General features: G+C 45.8%; 1 protein-coding gene across 1 annotated transcript; it reads right to left on the bottom strand.

Moving 5' to 3' along the window:
- Positions 1–753: 753 nt before the first annotated feature.
- On the bottom strand, positions 754–8405 carry LOC307231946 (lysine-specific demethylase RSBN1L-like; the record flags this gene model as incomplete). Its single annotated transcript, XM_080002823.1, has 8 exons — positions 754–2508; positions 2946–3057; positions 3163–3330; positions 3550–3692; positions 3786–3923; positions 6647–7335; positions 7520–7645; positions 7919–8405. 8 exons carry the CDS (start codon positions 8403–8405, stop codon positions 754–756), a joined length of 3618 nt encoding a protein of 1205 aa, XP_079858949.1.
- Positions 8406–19131: the final 10726 nt, after the last annotated feature.

Below are 19131 nucleotides of genomic sequence, written 5' to 3'. Positions count from 1 at the left end.
TATTTACAACAAAATTCTCACGTACATTGGTTTCAAATAAAAACAGACAGTAAATGATATAAATAAGTTCTATGGAAAATAAAACTCGTCTTACAAAAAATATATGCAATTTCTGTATACATTTTCTCACATTGGTGCTAATACATCTATACTGTACAGTTTCCATACATACAGTATCATTTACAGCCCTGTGTGAGTAAAACAAATCAATTCCAGTCTGAAAACAACCTCTTGCTCCTATTTCAAAGTGTTAAAACTACAAACTGGAGAGACTACAGCAATATGGCGGGGAAAAAAAAAACCTATATGGACATTGAAGATGTGTTCCAAACAGTGAGATTGGGTATTTCCTATAGCAGGGGATTAAGACAGGTTGTTTTCAGATAGGCTAGTCGAGTACCTATGATAGGTGCTTTAAGAGCGAAGCTAAGTAGTGCACAGGCACTGACACACGCGCCACATAACAGATTTAATAGAGCCTACGTACATTCGCTAACAAACGTGAAGTGAGCTACTTAGCTTACATTCTTACTTAGGCCCTGTATAAATACTTTAAGAGTACGTCCTTCGTTCATGACACCGAGGTGTCAGCACTGTGTTGGTGTGAGCGAAACCGATGGAATGTGTCCTATGGCGTGTTCCAACAGCAACTAAAACCCATTTTGTATCCGAAGGAAGGATGCATTTTCAAAACACTTTCACATAGCCTTGGTGTAAGTTGCACAGTAGAAAGAAAGCTAGACATCTAGACATTCATAATAAAAAGTCTTTCTGGGTCTGGGGCGCGTGTGGTTTGAGGGGGTGTTTCAAAGAGTGCTGCGAGTCCTGCGTGGGTCCTGCAGGCTTCGTCTGCATTGCGTCCTTTGCTTTTGGTCCTTTGGAGGGCGTAAGTGTCCGACTGTCGGACCCAGACTTTGAAGAGGCGCCCCGGGAGTCACCGTGATGGTGACCCCTGACCCGACTGTCTGTGAAGGAAAGAGGCAGAGTTTGGTGAACGTCCATTGGCTTAAAGAGGTCAAAGGTGATGAGCGTCCGTGGTTTGTGTTCAGGTACAACAGAAACCGGCGCGGGGATGGTCTTCTTTCTCTCTTCCTTATTGTTGACGTCTTTATCCCGCTTGCCTTCCTTCTTGATGTGGCCGTGCTTGGGAACGCCCGCCTTCCCGTCCTCCCTCGCCAGCTTGGACTGAGGCGCCTGCAGGGGAGCGGCGACGCCCTCTTTCCCTTCTCTGTGGCCGCTCTTCTCCTTCTTTCCGTGCGGCGGCTTGTGTCGATGCGCTCCGGCTTCCTTCGCCTCCTCTCGCTCCGGCCGAGTGTGGGGTGCCGTCTGGCCGCCGCTCCGCTCCTTGTCCTGCTCCTTCTCCCGCTTGACTGGAGTTTGCGTTTTGGGGATTGGATCTGCCTCCCGGGAAGCCTTCTCCTCCCTCGGAGCGGGAGGAGACATCTGGGAGGCTTTACTTCCCTCCCTCCCACTGTCCTCTCCTTCCTTCTTCTTCACGAGTGGCGATGGGTGCGGAGGCACGCCGCTCTCGAGCTTGCTCTTCTCCTTCATCCTTTCCTTGTCTCTATCCTTGTCTTTCGGCCGCTCCTTCTTATCCCTTTCCTTTTCTTTACCCCTGTCCTTCTCTTTCCTCTCCCTGTCCTTTGCCCTATCTCGCTCATCTCTGTCTTTTCCCTTTGCCTTCTCCTTGTCTTTTTTCACTTGTGGTGGCATGCAGGCGCCTGCGTTGCCATCTCTGGTTTTCTCTTTGGCACCCTGGCCATGTAGCGTGGTCTTTTGGTGCTTCTCCTCCGCCACATCGTTCTCTTTCTTTATGTGCTGTAGTGTCTTTAAGGGTGTGCCACCCTCTCCTACCTCTTCTCCTCCCCTGTGTGGTTGGTAGCCCGCGCCGCCATCGGCCCCTCTATTTCCCCCCTCTGCCTCCTCTTCTGCCTCGTCTTTCTTGGCCTCCATTAGTGTCCCCCCCTGCACACCTTCACCCCTCTCCTTCTTGATGAAGGCGAGAGACTCCGTGGAGGGCGAGTCCTTTGGCTGAGTTTTCCTCTCCGGTTCCCCGTCCCTCTCCATCTCTTCCTCCCGGCAAGAGGCCGCCCCTCCCTGTGAGGCCAGCCCCTCCCCTCGATCCCCGTCTTTGTCCTCCAGATCGACCGCGATCTTTCCGGGAGCGTTGTGCTCCTTCCTCCTGTCTGGCTCCTCGGCCTCATCTTCGTCTTCCTCTTCTTCCTCCTCCTCCTCCTCCTCCTCCTCCTCTGATTTTATTTTAAGCAGCGTCTGCGTAGGCCCGCACTTCTCGTCGTTATCCTTAATCTCCTCGTCTTCCTCTTGTTGGTGGTACTGCTTGAGGCGGATGTGCCAGGCCAGGCTGCAGACAGCCGCGACAGTTTTGAACTGGTGCACCACTCCCCGGGGAATAAAGTAGATGTCGTCGTGGTAGAGCTGGATGCGAGCGTAGCGGATCCCTTCCCGTCGAAGCTGGTTGAGCTTGGCGTCGTCGATCCACTGCACACACTGTGGAAGGAGCGACAGGAGCAGAGCACGCTCAGCAAACATTCCATCGCTATAAACGAGCAATAAAACCAGCGGTAAAATACACGATATGGCTAAAAGGAAATACTCTGGTAGGTTTGCGAGTGGAGGAGTTAGCTGGACTGGGGGTACAACCATGCAGACACAGGAGGCAGATATTAAACAAAGCACAAGCTGTAATTGACTAGCATTTCTAAAAAAAAAAAGAAGTCTAAAAACCGACATGGCACCGAGCCACGCAAGTTCATTCTCTGCCTCCTCCCACACACAGGACCTCATAAGACTACTACTCTACTACTAAATCGAAACAGCAAATGAGGCAAAAATAAAAAGAATAACTCCATCCCACTCCCACAATGGAGTTTGTTTTTAGTCGTGCCCCTGTTTAATCAAACTAATGATTTAATATACATTGCTACCTGTGACAGTGGAGGCTCGTGGAGGTCGAGCTGTAGTCGCATCACCACGTCAGGGAAATCTCCGGCGTGGAAACACACGACGTCTTTGGTGATCCGTGCGGGAGCGTCGCTGCTGAGAGGCGGTAACAGGGGTCAAGATTTGCTACAGAAACGCACACTTGTGTAGGTGTGCGCGTGGTGTACATTAGGACGCAGATGGACGCGGCGGCGTGCTCACCCCTCTCCGCAGCGCACGGCCTTCAGCACACCTACGGCGGCGGTTGTTTGTCTCTCAAACCCCTGACCGATGTGGTCGGCGTGGGCTCTCGTCCGGTCCTCAAACAGCATTTCCCGCGGCTCACTGGCTCTGGGCAGGTACTGGAGGTTCTTTATCTCGTTGGTGGATCTGCTATACATTTTTTAAAGAGACACTACATTCAAGCTATATGACAGATGACGGGAGATGCTTATGGATGTATATAAAATAAATGTTTAAATTAATTGAAAACAGTCTCCAATTAACTTTCCTTGAGCCAATATATAAAAACACTATTTTTGTTTTATTATAGTTCTCACAATTTGCAGATTCCAGACCATTAAACCAACAAAAAACTACCTGACCCACCTTTTCCTTTTGAAGGGCGATTTTGGCATGTCCGCCATGGGGATCATCTGTTCTCCAGGCCTGACCCACATGATGGGGCCGTCGTCACTCTCAGTGGGGCTCTGAAGCCGCAGGCTGGAGAACGTGCCCCAAGGAAGAGTCCTCTGCGCAAGGGTACGCATTAAAGGTGAGACAGATGTTCACATAGCATACACATGTTTAGAGAATGGGGAGGGAGAGAGAAAAAAAGCACCAACCTCCAGATATGGGGAATCCTCCAGCATGTTGATGAACTCTGGGAAGTAGTCCCCAACCTCCTCATCCACGGCTCCAACAAGGCTCACCTGCCGCATGGCACCAGCGCGGTACGTACCCTGGGAATAAGTGCGCTTCACCTGAAACACGGAGACACAGACACAGGGCGGCTCAGACACCCAGCTAGCCGGCGTGAACCCTGTCTTACCTAACGTCCTCTCCGAGGGTGGTAGAGTTGATATTATCTAAATAGAAATGTTTGTATATATATTTATTAAAATGAAAAAGCATTCGTATCAAGGCTGTCCATGTATACATCTCAGAATGCAGAGACAGTGTAGTAGTTACAAATAAGATCTTTTGAACTCCACCTGTCTGCTGTACTAACCAGGAGCCTGGTGTTGTGAATGGAAGCAGTAACATTGCTGGGACACGTAAAGTAGGGGTCGAGCTGAATCCAAATACCGGCAAAGCACAAAGAGTGGGTTTTACTCATATTTATTTAGTACAAATATTTTTAAAATGATTTTTTTTCGGGAAGGAAGAAGAAAAATAAATAAATAAACATTCAGAAAAATTGCGCGTCCGATCCGCACTGTGGAGCTTGGCTGCAAAGACGAGAAACTTAAACACGTTGAGTCTCTACGGAGACAGGTTTTTGTTTCTTAAAATGCTGCTCAGATGCTAGACGTGTCTTTTAGAGTTAGGGAGGAGAGCACTACACGGTGTTTGGCAGTTCAGGATGTATGAAGCGCTATGAGTGTTGGGAACTCGGGCAAAAGTGTTTCACCTGCCCGCGCCGAAGCTGGAGAGGGAGCGCAGAGCAGGAGAGGGAACAAGCAGAAAGGGAGCGGTAGAACGGGTGGAGAAAGTTCCTCCTCCGGAGGCATAGAGAGTGTAGGAATCACACTGATTTAATAAAATTGGGTTAGGGTTATTGCGTCTAGGAATGGGGGCTCGGTCCTCGCTCCGTCAGCAGAGGGAACCGGGTCTGTCCGGGAGGGGCGGGGGACGGAAACCAAAGCCCTGGCCTCAGAGCCAGGAAAAAAAATGAAACCATTTCAGATTTTACGTCCGTTACCAATAGATTGTCCAAACGATCGCATCTACACTGGAAGGGACTGTCCCTTGCCCCATCTGTTCTGGCATTTGTCATGGGATGTGTGAAAAGGCGCATGACGGAAATTTACCGGAATGTAGCTGCATGAGTGAATCATGAAAATCACCAGCGGTGCCGGAAAGGTTATCCCAGTAGTTTAACGGGAAATGTGTAAAAGGGGCTCAACTTGCTGTGTTTCTATCACAACAGCAAAGTTTAAGAGGTAAAGTTTACATATAAGAAATAACCAGTTATTTGAACACTGAGATTGATGTGACATTTTCTGTCACATTAATCTGACATTTTCTACTAGTATAGATGGTGACCTACCAGTTCCGCTTGTGGCACACTTGTAACTGGAAGTCCCCGTTCTTGATGTGGGACAAACTTAGGTTCCCAGAACTACATCCCAAACCTGGCTTTTTAAAAGTAGTAGAAAGTATAAATGTAGGCCTAAGCGATATATCAATGTAATATTAGATAGATCCAGGGATTTTGGGTGTAGTAATGTTGTCTTGGTCAAATGATCTCTGAAAGGCCCAATTACGGTAATGTGATGCATTCTTCTGAAATGTGTAGAGTCCCTCTATCTGCTTAGTCATAATATCAACATTACTAATGATTTTTTTCTTTGTGCGTGAAAATATCTCATGAATGCAAAAATCATCATCCCCGAAATCCCCCAATCATCCCTGAAAAAGCATTGAATTATACATGTGCAGTATTTGGTCAAAAATATTGGGATGTAAGATTTTGTCACTATTGCCCGGCAACAAAGATGTTTACTTCACTTTCATCACCTATATATATAAAAAAGTTTTTTTCCTGTTTATATATATTTCCTCTGCGTCAATCCATGACCGAATGGGGTAGCAAATAATTTTTTGCAATAATATCAATTACATTTTCAAAAATGATGTTGGACATAAGCAGTTACATTTCCAGAGTAACTGTTAACTTAAAGTTTACACACTTGAGTGTGTATCAAAGGCACTGTAAAGTGCCTGTAAAGTTAGGAGAGACATTTATGACTGATCTGGAATTTCACAGTTCGTTTCAAGAGGGATACTTGTGATTTTTGTTCATTTGTTGAATTAAAGGTTGCTTTTTGAAAGTTATTTATTTGGCTATTGTTAACATGTCGATGTGTATTATCAAGCTGTCACTGTACTATCATATTGCCATTGATATGATTGCTTTTCCAAACTAGAAAACAAAAATAGGACTGGGCATCAAAACTTTACGCTTTTATGGTATCGAAAAACATTGTGCCTTCAATGTCATATTCCTATAACAATGTGGTGAATTTCTTCATTGACAAGAGGGCCAAATGAAAATTGAAGGGTTGTATAGTACAAGTAGCTTGAGAGTAATATTTGTCGAAAGGCAAAGCGATTTTTATTCAATTTTTTATTATTAATGTAGTAATGAAGTATGTGGGGAAAAAAATACATCGTTTAGGAACAGTTGTCAAGGTATTGATAACAACTTCAGAAAATACACGGACCTGAAAGTCTGGCCTACCTGGACATTTTACATACCTTCTTTATTATGATTCTTAGATTTCAAAGAGATGAAGCGTGGCCAGTCCATCCGGGATCTGGGCGAGGACTTAGATACGGATGACTACAACCCCACCCCGACCCCCGGAAAAAACGTTCCTACGTCCATAAGGTCAACACTCGAGTGTTTACTTCCATACATCTCCAGACGTGGGGGAACTTTAAAGTGTTGCTAGGGTCCCCTCTACAAAGTAACACTCACCTGAGTGTGGAAGTTGACCATCGTCGTGGTCTCTATGTCCTTCTTCCCGAGCACCTCCATCTTCACTGGCGCGTTGGGGAACTTGTAGGAGAAGTAGTCCAAGAAGTCTGGGAGATAGGACGCCGCCCCGTGGATGATTCCCATCACGTAGTGCGCCGCCTGCACTTGGTCCTCGCTGAACGACATTGTCACAAACTCCTGCGCAAAGCGCTGCATCTCCGCCGGGGTGAGGTGCGAGAGCTGCTCGCTGTAGGCGTGCAGCACCGACGCCCCTCCGTTCGCCTGCTGCTCGATGTGGATGAAGCGGCCAAACTCCAAGCCGTCCAGCCGCGGCGACGGGGTGCAGTGGATAGGGGAGGCAAAGGCCAGCCTCTCTCTGGCCATGGAAGGGGTGGAGGTGGCAGCAGCCACGGGAGAGTCCTGGTGGTGCTGATGTGGGGATGCGGTTTGAAGGAGGCCGCCGCTGCCGCCGCCGCTGCTGCTGCTGTTCCCGTTGATTTTGGTGAGGAGGTCGGGGAGATCCAGGGAGACGCCAGCGCACACCGTCTGGCTTGACCGATGATACATCTTGGGCCGGCTGTGCCTTGGCTTCTCCCGCTCGCCATCTTTGTGTTTCTTTTTCTTTTTCTTCTTCAGTTTCTTCAGCAGGAGATCCTCCTCCGAGACAGGTTTGAGCTTCTCCTTTGACTCTGCAGGAAGGAGGGAAAAAGATACATCTTATTAAGGTGCACAATCAGTTGCGCATATCTCCAAATCAGGCACCCCGGGAGAATGAATACCTTAACCGTCGACTAAATAAGCGTGATCTGATTAAAGAGCATCAACAAACGCCCGTAAAAGTCCAAGTGGTTGTTGTTAAAGTGTCGCCCCCACCTTTTTGCTGGGAAACCAAATCTCCGTTTTCACTCGCAATGTCATTCACAGGTAATAACTTGTGATTCTTCCAGTCCTTGTCCTTATCCTTTTTCTTATCTCTTTCTTTGTCCTTAACACGATGTTCTGAAAAGGGTACAAATGGGGGGGGGGGGAATTTTTTTTGAATCTTAATGTGCAAACTTAATGATAACTGGTGACCAAACAACTCCACGTGTGTATTTCCATCTGGGCCTAATAAACACTGGGGCCTGTGGAAAACAAGTGATGTAACGTACGATCGTGTCGCGCTAATCGGACATTCTGCGCACAATTATCATTCAAATAATTTATCCTTTTTTTTTTTTTAATTTTTTTTAATCACGTTCTGCCGCTCTCCTGTCTTTTGCGTTTCCCTACCTTTCTCCAACACTTGCACGTCACCGTTCTCCGTCTTTGTATGGCAGCCAGCAGGGCTCACTCTCTCCACGGCCACGGCCGAACAACTCTGCGTCTGTGCGGGTTTGTCCTTCTCCCTGTGCCGCTTCTCTTTCGCCTTCTTCACTTTGTGCGGAGGGGACGCGAGGAAGTTGCTGATCTTGAAGATCTTCCGAGCGGGGGCCGCCGCCGCGGCGGAGTGGCTCGGCTTGGCCGGGCCGAAGCTCCATTTCGCGGGGCTCCCATAGCTCTGCTTCCCGTTGTGCTTCTCCCCTGCGCAGCACGCCTCCCCGTTCACTTTCCTGTGCTTCAGGCCCTTCTCCTCGATGCGCACCTTCTTGGAGGGCGGAGGGTAAATGTCGCTGGAAGACTGCGGTCGGCTCTCCGGCGGCCGTTTGGGTATCAGGGCTTTGGGGGAATTTGTTTTGCTGTTCGCTGCGAAATGCATGGAGTCCACGGACTCGGCCATCTTGGAAGTTTCTATTTTTTACGGTCGCTGGTACGTAACTGGTGCGTGAGAGACGGGAAGGGGGCGGGCCGACGCGACTACGTCGGCGCGGGAGGGGGCGGGGCGTCACGGCGGGCTGCTGCGTGCCAGTGGAACTCGGAAACGAGTCGGAGGGCCCCGCGCGGCTCTTCGGGGCCCGCGGCAAATGTGCTCGCTTGACACGTCCGTGCGTTCTATAAAACGATCTACCAAACAAGACGAGAACCACGGCGCTTTTTTTTTTTTTTTTTTTTTTTTTTTTTACAGATCAAGGCAGCGTTGTGTGTGACGTCAGGTGGGTGTGACGTCACGCGACGACAACTTAATGAGTTCCATTGCCTTCTTGTTCGCGGAACACAATTTGGTTTGACTGAATGCAGCGATGTCTAGGTACAATTTTAATCAAAGGGGGAAGGTTTGCTTTTTTAACGCATCTCTGTGTATTGCAATAGAATATGAATGATGTGCTCATGTCAGTGCTGTGCAGTGTTAATAATCCCAATATAACACATTGGGTCTGGTCCCTCTTTGGGAAACTGCTGTTTATTGGTGGAGATGACAAATTATCTTCTTTTATTTTTTAATTTTTTTTTACATGTGTTGTGTGAATTAAAATGCCAGGTTTATGTTTTGAGATAACATTGACATTTCCAGTTTTGAGGTTTTTTTTTTTTCTGTTTTTGTGTTGTATTAGGTGAGTGTCAGTGAATACCTAGGTTGTACACGCACGGACGATGCAAGGGCTAATTAAATTAATAAAATGTATGATTAAAAAAAGCTATTGGCTTAAAGTGTTCGTCTGCCAAACTGTTCGACTGTTCTGTTTCATTTTCCCATTTATAACAAATGTTCTTTCTGTCGTTACTGAAATGCACCGCTAGGTGGCAGTCAAATGGAGGGATTTATTTACTTTGTGGATAACCATGGTAAATTCTCATATAGTAAAATTAAACGTAAATGGAAATATGAATATTATTAATTAAAAATATGTTCGCTGTTATTTATGAATAAATAACACGTAATCGATATTGATTAATACATATGATTGATACATAATAATAAATTAACACTTAACACTTTGTCACATCCTTAAATTAAAAAACATATTATACACACAGAAAGATTACATTGGTGATATACTCACTTTACCTTATCTAATAAATGTATTGACAAGGAATTAAATTGATTAGTATGTGTGAACAAGACATTCAAATTGAATATGTTAAAATGACCATAGATTGAAAGAAAGATGCCATGAAATGATGGACTGATTTGTGAATCTTATATATATATATATATTTAAAGCTTAATTTCCCCAAATAATTAAGAAGATATTGATTAACTGTAACTAAACTAAAACTAAACTACTACTGTGAAACTAACATTTGAAATTGCAAAACAAATAAATAAATAGATAAAAGGTGGGAGAGGGAACTGGAGGAATAATGAGGAATGGTTAAGAGTATGTGAAAGCCTGTGTATTTCTTTTCTTTAATTTAACTATACCACATAGTTTGAGTGTTTTGTATGTTGTTGTAATGGAAAATTCTGTTCAATTAAAAATAAATAAAAAAGAATAACCCAGGCAGCTGTTATAGCTCTTATAAACCTCAAACAGTCATAAATGTTGGGTGACGTCAGTACTAAAATGTCTCATTTCTATTGCAAAATGAAAACAGTCCCCTGACCTTTTCCCTCCCAAATCACTGGGCATTTCTGAGTGTTGTTTATATTGTATCACATAACTTATGTCAAAAATCTGCAAGTTGGCCTACAGTTGTATACAGTACAATGCCTAATTTTGTTCTTTGCACGGTGCTACATTAGAACCTCATTTAGCACCGTATGCATGGTTACCCCTGCAGGGAGCACTGCAGTAGCCTGGTGCTGGGGCAGGGCACGGTGGCACGCAGTGGCATGCGGTGGAACGCGGTGGCACACGGTGGCACGGGGTGGCACAAGAACCCCACAAGAAATAAAACCCCCCGCTAAAAACATTGCTTGACCAGCGATGGATGCTGAGGTTCGTCCCTATGCACTGGAAGCCGCCCACTGCTCCTGACCTGCCCCCGGAGGAAGGACAAGCCTTGATGCGAAAAAATATTTCATGGCCTCCATTATTTGCGTGTGCTTGCGTGTGTGTGTGTCGGCCGCCGTAGCTGCACGTATGCATGTGTTGTGGTGTGCGCAGTGACAAAATAAAAACGCGCTCAGCCTGTCCAGTCTGGTTTCGTAATAGGATTGCTAGGCTACTTTTTTTTTTATTAATGCAGCCACTAAAGTAGCAACCCTAACCTGCCAGAAATTGGAAAAGAAGTGTACACAGTGTACACAATGCTGACAGCGGCTTAGTCTCAAAAAGAGATGTGTTCATTTCTTTGAACCTAAATCATTGATTGGTTTGTGTTACACTGAGTAGTGACACTGACACAATAACTACAGTGCACAGAGGGGTTAGGTTGAAGAAGAATGGTTATTCTCGGTTCCCATAACGACAGGGGTAAACAAAATTTGTATTCTTTCACAGCACTTTAAGTACTTGGGATATAGTGGGGAAACATGCGAGCAGATGCACTACTGAAGGATGGATTACCTTAGCGGCCAAGATTTTCAAGAAATTGGTAATTAGTGCGTGAGATGCATGATTAGTCACACCAAGCACGGAAACCCAGCGTGCTTTGTGTCTGGTCCCTGTTATCAGTCTGGAAATGCACAAACTCATTTAGTGTGAAGGTCCCACAGGGAAGCTCCTCTAATAGCAGATAGTGAGTGCAAAATGTTTTTTTGGATGGCACGCCACATTTATCACGCATGAGAAAGAAATAGGCACTTTTGTCATCATCAACTTTGTTAATGGACAGATGTAAAAGTTTTGCAGTCCTTTTGTAGGAGACTCACACCGGCCATTCCCACAATTTTCCGTGACCCTTTTTTCGAGACAAGAATTCTCAAATAAAAAATTTAAACAAATTCTTAATGAAGCCCAGGTTCTTGGAATTTAGACGAATTGACCTGACATTATCTGGTGTTGACTGTCTGACGGAAATCCAGCCCAGATGTCGGGGACCGGGTCCTCAGCCTCCCATTTTTAGGGATCGGGATTGTCAAACTGACAACTAAAAACATTTTTTCACACATGGTGAAGGAATTTATCAGTTACCATATATCAAGGACTGGAAGCAACGTGTCTGTCTGTCTGTGATTTAGAATGACAGAGGGAGTCTTGAGAGGGGGAGATTTGTACCACTGACCACTGAATCACAACAAGACAAGTGGATAGCAGGATTATACTGAGTCATGTGAGTTGACTTTTTCCAATAATTAATAAAAAAAATGGTCTTATTTTTAGCTGACAGAAAATATTCTAAAATCACGATGGCCGACGCAGGGACCCGGAGCGGTGCTTAGAGGAGCGTCCGGGGTTCAATTCGGTTCAGCCGAAAAATTGACGCCCACGCACAACAACAAGCCTGATGGACGACGGTGGCGGCTGTGCCCAAACGGGATGGAGATGAAGTGGTCTTCCCGAAAGCCCAGACAGCGAAGTGGGACCGATGTTTGTTCTAGTTCGCATGGAAAAAACCTCAGTGTTTACACAACGTGGGACAGCGAGCGGGCCAAGGCAGCTTACAAAGGGTATTCAAAACATTGTTTCTTGAGAGGGCACACTAAGGAGAGAGAGAGAGAGAGATAGAGAAACAAAAAAGAGTTTCCCATAAATGGATGAAGCCAAGAGCGAGGGAATTATTAAATCCAATAAAGAGTACGTGCAGCCGTTGTACAAGGAATAGATCCTAAAGCGTGGACCCAGAGTCAAGCTACGCTCAGCAAGCTGCAGCCAACCTCTCATCATAAGCTGGAATAACATTAACAGGATTAGATTTCTTCATGCAGCAGGGATCTCGGCTCAGTATTCCGGGGCGTTCTTGGGTTGCGGCTGGGCGCTTAATGCACGGGCCTCGCGAGCCGTGTTATTAAAGATGTGACTGATGATAATGATTCAACACGGTGCGGCATTTAGACAGAAGTCTCTTGAGAGTGTAAACACTTCTCTTACACTAGTTCCCGGTCAAAGTGCCGCGGCATCGGAGTGGCCGTGACAGGTGGCAGCTTAGTCCTGCTTTTTGTCCCGGTTCTGGAAACAGTTGTCCGGTGTCAAGGCAGTTTGTTGCTGCGGTGCTGTGGTACGCCCGGAGACGAGCGACGGCAGCTATGCAGAAATAGATTTATTCCGATTCTATGGTTGAGCCGTCAGCAACACTACGCAGGGACCATGACACCGCAACATGAAGCCACGGACACTACAAGTATAGTGTCGGGTATATATAGAATAATAGAGAATATTCAAAGTCGAAACCTATATTCCCATGCCATGTGATTCAACCTCTCTACTTTGATTCATCTGCAATCTGTAGTTTATCTAAATGCAATGCCTATGCTGCTGGGATTTCTCTCAATGAATGCAGCTGTTTGTCCTTCTTTTATTAAAAAAAACATATTTTCTTCTCACCATTACCATTTTTCCACTACATTGAACATCCTATTACAGCATCAGCCAAACTGTGCCAGACAGCGAAGAAATCTTTCTACATCTGTGCACCCAGAGCAATAAACCTGTGTTGGAATGCAGGCCAAATTGCAAAGAATCAGCTTTTACCAGAGAAATACTTTTAAAATCTCTGAAAACATTCAAATGGAAAAAAAAATGTCCGATGGGATTTAACAGAAATCCACACTTACGAGTGTCTAGTCATGCCATATCCTGGAGAATCCACACTTAAAGGAGCAGTGTTGAGAATTTAGTGGCATCTGGGGTCAAGGTTGCAGATCGCAACCCACTGAATACCCCTCCCCACGGCAGTGCAACACGGTGGCCTCTGTGGAAGAGACTTGCAAAAAAACCCTCTCTAGAAAGGCCCTCTCTAGAGCCAGTGTTTGGTTTGTCGGTTCTGGGCTACTGTAGAAACATGGCGGCCTCCGTGAAGCGTACCCGCTCCCTTTGTAGATAAAAAAAACCCCCAGCTCATTCTCAGGTAACGCCAACACAACAATTCTTACTTTCATGTGAATACACACTAATTAAAACATACTCATGAATATTATATTCCATTTCTGCCAAGTCCATTCCCTGAATTCGACACACTGCACCTTTAAGAAACAACGGTTTGAGTGTGTATACATCCTGTCTTGTCAGTGTTTGGATTGTTCGTAAATAAAGGCTTATTTTTCTAATTTTTGAGATGGAGTGCAGTTGAGAGCTCCAACCTTGGATCCTTACGTTTCTCCCATCAGACTGGAATGAAGGTGATTTTTCTGATCAAACCTTTTTAACCATCGTCACCCTCTTGATGATTATAAGAGTCTAAATAAAATACCAACAATTAGCCTCCGCATACCTACTTCTGCATTTCATTTGTATGAAGCAGCCCTTGAAACAAAACCAATATATGATATTACATTCCTGACTTTTCATCATCCAGAAGCCGCATTTAACTGTATGACTTAGAGTGAAATGAAAAATATCCTCAAAGACCCACCAAACAAAGTCCTGGCTCGGAGCCCTGAGACCAATATTGGGCTTCAAATGCATATTTCGACCTGTTGCATCTGACAGTCACATGTTTTTGGACCTATCGACAGGAAGCGTGCGACCTGCCTGCCAAGGCGACTGTCACACACATGCATTCTCACAGCAGTGATATACAATGAAGAAAATGTGCGCTTATCATTACAACATGGATGGAGAATGCATTACAAGCGGTCCCCGTTATGACATTTGATTAGGAGATCCAGACAGAGTAATTAGGATTGTGATATGCTATACAGTATATGCTTTAACATTAACACCTTTCTCACGCTTTGATAATTAACTTAAAACTACCGATTGTTTGTTATTGATTTTTGTTCTGGTTATATTTCACTATTTTATTTCAGTATTCACTGACATTTTTTTGCTTTTTTTTTTACTTCAGTATTTTATATTTATTTCTATACTTTTAAATGACAATTAAGCTTATTCTACAACATTGTTTTGTATATCATGCTGTTGTGACTATTGTATTTTGCATAAACCATCCATCTATCTATCTATCTATCTATCTATCTATCTATCTATCTATTCTTCAACTGTCTAATATGAACCATTAACTTACAAATGAATCCATTTCGACCTTTCGTTTCAACACGATCTTTCCTTTGTTTTTTTCCACATCTCCCTCCTCTTAAAATATCCCGTACTCCACTTTCAACTCTCCACCACTCTACCATTACTGCCCTCCCTCCCTCTGTCCTGCTCTCACTCCCATCCTACCTCCTCCTCTTGCTGTCACGGATTCTCACAAACTGAGGTGGGTCTTTAGTGTCGTCCTGCACCCTCTTCCCATTTTCCCTCTCGGGTCTTTGTACTGGTAGTCTGGACGCGATGAGGCTAGCGAGGCTGTGCACATTTGGAGTCCTGCTTGTTTTTTGTGTCCTGCCTCAGACCACTGCAAACTGGGGCGAAGGATCGCCCCATTGGATTAAAGGAACCGGGCCCTGTTCTGTGACGGTCAGACCGGTGGGACGCTGCGGACATGGGCCGGAGGACGACACATGCTCCTACAGGCTCAACCTGCCACCGCTCACCCTGCATCTGCCCAAACAGCTCCAGGAGCTGGCCATGATCGTGGAGGAGGTGCAGAGGCTGAAGGAAGTTGTGGACGAGCTGAGGAAGACATGTGCTGATTGTCCGGGGAGCCAAAGTGAGAGAGAGAGTGCAAGACCCATGGAAAGAGAGAGCAAAAAGGAAAACGAGGGTAAGGAAAAACCTGAGGATGAGAGGCACTGGGTGAAAGAGAGCTATTCTGAGAGGCAAAATGAGAAAGGCAGGGATGCAAAAAAGGAGCTGGGAACAGATACAGTGGATGATGAAAAGAGAACTATGGAGGAAGAGAGCTTCGGGATGGAAAACATTCTAGAGGAGAGAGGGGGAAATGAATTGGGAAATGGGAGGGAGAAAGATAAAGTTGCTCCAGAAAAAAAGAAAAAGGAAAATAAAGACGCAGAAAGTCACAGACAGACAGAAGGCACTCAGGACAAGACTATATTGTGGGAGAGAAAGATGCCAGTGGGCAGTGAAGAGAGGAGGCAAGGGGATAAAGTGAGAGAAAAGGCTGTTGACAAAAAGGAGAATCAGAGGAAAGAGACTGTAATAGAAAAGAGCATTAAGGGGCACAGGGAGAAAGCTCCAGAGCATCAGCTAGAAAATGAAAAGAAGATCACAAGTCATGACAAAAGCAAGGAGAGTCCAGAGAAGCACGGAAATGATCATCATCTGCGGCAGGGCAAAAATGAGACGCAGATAGATATGAAGCCTCCAGGCAAGGAAGTCTGGGGGATTGAGGGAGCAAGAATAACCGATGACCACGGGCTACACGGGATATGGGATACAGGGAAACTGCAGGACGGGGAGAGGAAAGTCGGCGAGGGGGAGCCAGAGAGAGAATTCGGGAGCAACAACGAGAAAGCAAAGCAAAGTGAAAGAACTGAGGGGACAGAGCATGAATATGCAATAAGGGAAGGGGATCGGGAGAAGGAGACTGGAAAGCAAATCATGGCAGAGAGCGGAAAACCAGCCCAGGGTATACAGAGGGACGACGATGGAGACTTGTCTTCCAGGAAGCCAATTGAGATGGCAGACATTGTTTTACCCACTCTCGTCTCAACTCACGACCGGGTTGTTAAGCCTGATGGCTCCAACGGCTCGGACAAATCTTTGAACGTTGCGTCGCCGGCGCCACCGATCTCTCGCTTCGGCTCGAGTACGTTCACGGGTACTAAAGAGGGACACAGGCCTGCCATACAATCAGGCACTGCTGTGAGCTCTGCCACAGAGTCAAACACCGTCAAAAGGACAAGTTTATTGCCACCAATGCCCGGAACAATTAGCTCCAGCAGAAGACTGACTAAAGACCGACAAGTGACAACTACCGCCACGCCTGGGACAATAACACCTCGATCTGGATCGTGCAGGGTTTCTCCGTGCCCAAACTCCAATAAAACCGCGGGAGAACGGTCCACATCCAGCAAACTAAAAGTGAAATCTGGAATAGGGATTCATAAGCCCAAAGGACATGAAACAATTCCAGACTCTAAGCCTGCTAAGATCCCAGGTAGGCCTTTTCCAAGCACAGGGACAGATAATCCAATGGTGTACGCTGGACAAATCCAAGGCAGTTCAGACCCCTGGATCAGCACGACCAGCGTCACCCCGAGGACAGGTGGGGGCTCCTACGACGGACTCGGCTCAACAACAGCTGCTAATACCGCTCACTCTAGTCAGAGTTTGGCGCCAATTACAAGTTCAATGGCCACAAATGTCAGGCAGTGGTCCACGACAATGAAGACCAACTCAAAAATTAAATCAGCCACAGTAACCGAACCAAAGCCGAACCCAAAACCCAAGCCCGGCCTAAAGTCAAAATCTGGCTCTAATAGTAATCATCACAAACCGCCTTTGCCTGAGAAAAAGATTAAAGCCGATCGAAGGCCAATGCCTGTTGAAAGGTCTAGTCCAACTGATCCAAATCCCGTTTCCAATGAACCATCTAATGGTAGTAAAGAGCATACAGTTGATGAAGTTAATTTCTCTGCCGAAAAGAAAGTGGCTCATCAAAACCCTGTGCGTACTTCCCAAAAACCTAACGCCAATAAAAAGTATTCTAATACCAAAGTAGTTCATTCCAGACAGGGTCCTTTAGTTGACCAGAATCCGAATTCTGATAGAGATCTAATACCCAATCAAAAGCCAAAAGCTCACCCAAAGACTAACCCTGCCCAAAGATCTAAACCTTCCCATGATTCCATACCTGACAGAAAGCATGAACCTGAAACAAATCACACATCTGAGCCTGTGACTGACTCATTGTCCAACTTTGCTCCAGATCCTTTGCCCGACCAAGATCTTAAATCTAGCACAACGCCTGATCGCACAACAAAACCTGGCCGGACGCCTTCGCCTTCCATAACTGACCCAAAGACCGAAACGGAGCAACTCTCGATCACTGGCCCAGATATCCAAATGCCTAAGCTTGACGAAAACCATACAGATCACCAGTCACCAGTGGGCGGTAACAACCATCCAGATGCAGGACGTAACCCTGAGCAGAAGATGAAACCGGCAAGGCCTCAACGAGTTCCCCAGCCAAACCCTAAATCTATCCTCAATCAAAAACTAAAGCCAGAGACGAACAAAAACACGGCACTACGGCTTCCGCATAGACCCTGGACATCGACAAAGCCAACACCCAACCAGAGAAGGACCATTCTAAAACCGAAACCCGCTTTGAAGCCAAAGCTTCGCCCAGGTCCCTCCGACACAGTGTTTCATTCAGAAATTCAAGACAAAATGCAAACTACTTTGAGCCCTGTAAATAAAATTATTGATCCAAATCCATCCCACAGGAACACAGAATTTGCCGTTGGCACGATGAAGACTCTCACAGTCCGCCCAAGAACCAGCACTAGTATTTTCCCAAATGCTGGTCCCTACCCTCACCTTAATGGACTCATCCTGGGCTTCACCGCCAGACCGGCTGAAACGTCCGGTGGTGATGTGGCGATGGGATCTATATCACCGAATCTAAAAACAAATTCAGTTACCGATCGTAATTTGAATGCACAGCCTAAGATCATACCACGGGAAACAGCAACCGGTGACCCCAAGCCAAGGCCCACGCCTAGCGCCGGTCCTCAGACATCTCCTACAATCACCCCCTGGCTGAGGTTATCTTACAGCTCCGCAACCCCGGCCACCTTCGACCCCGACCACAGTAAAGCGGGTCTCATTCCTGAGCCCACCACTCCCGGTGCACGAGAGCTGCGTGTGAAGATCAACCAGGTGGCCGCCTTCCAAAATAACAGCCTGAGGCCATATGTGCATTCCCGGGATGAGCTTTGGCAGAGCCGTCCAAAGGTGGGCCTTCAGGTAAACCAGGGAGTCAGCCGGGCCAACGAAGCAGATAGCCAGATCCCAAAACCGACGTCATCAAGGGGTAAGACGTGTTTCATTTAATACTGGTCTCGCCAGTGTTTGTATTATGCACTTTTCGTACCAGATAAAATAATAAGTGAAAATGTTTAGCACCAACACAACAGTGGTTTAACATCTGGTTATTATTATTATTATTATTATTTTTGTTTTTACAGTTATTGTACACAGAGTAAAATAAATGTATCGCTTGTTCAAAGTCTTTGGTATCACATCAGTGACAAACAAAGTACTCTAAGGATTTCCATTTGCCAATGTCCTTTGAAGCAGTTGTTAGATCAACGTTGCTCTGACATGAATTACGGTTTGTCTGAGTTATCTGAGGAATTTGCATAATGTGTATAAAATGCACACCCCTGGGTGTGAGCTGTGTGTAGGAATAAAACCACAAGTGTACTTAAGGTTAGTGAGACAAAACAGCTGGAAAACATCCTTCAGTGGAGCACGGCCTACACTGAGTGACTAATGAGGCAACAAACAAATCACTCTTTAGACCCTTTGGCCAAACAAACTAGGTCATTCAAGTCCAGGCGGTGGATACCACTAATTTATTATCTACATTTATTGTACAATGTTGTAACTAAATGCTTTGTTTAATGAAGGTTTAGAAGACTTTAAACTGTCAATTCACGCTCTTGAAGAATATTGCGCCATTTCTGTCGTACGTCTCACTCCTGAAAG

Source organism: Zeus faber, assembly GCF_960531495.2.
Source record: "Zeus faber genome assembly, chromosome: 6".
In the NCBI taxonomy this organism is placed as follows: Eukaryota; Metazoa; Chordata; class Actinopteri; order Zeiformes; family Zeidae; genus Zeus; species Zeus faber.
The sequence above is the reverse complement of the archived record's forward strand: the minus strand, read 5'-3'. Positions and strand labels throughout refer to the sequence as shown.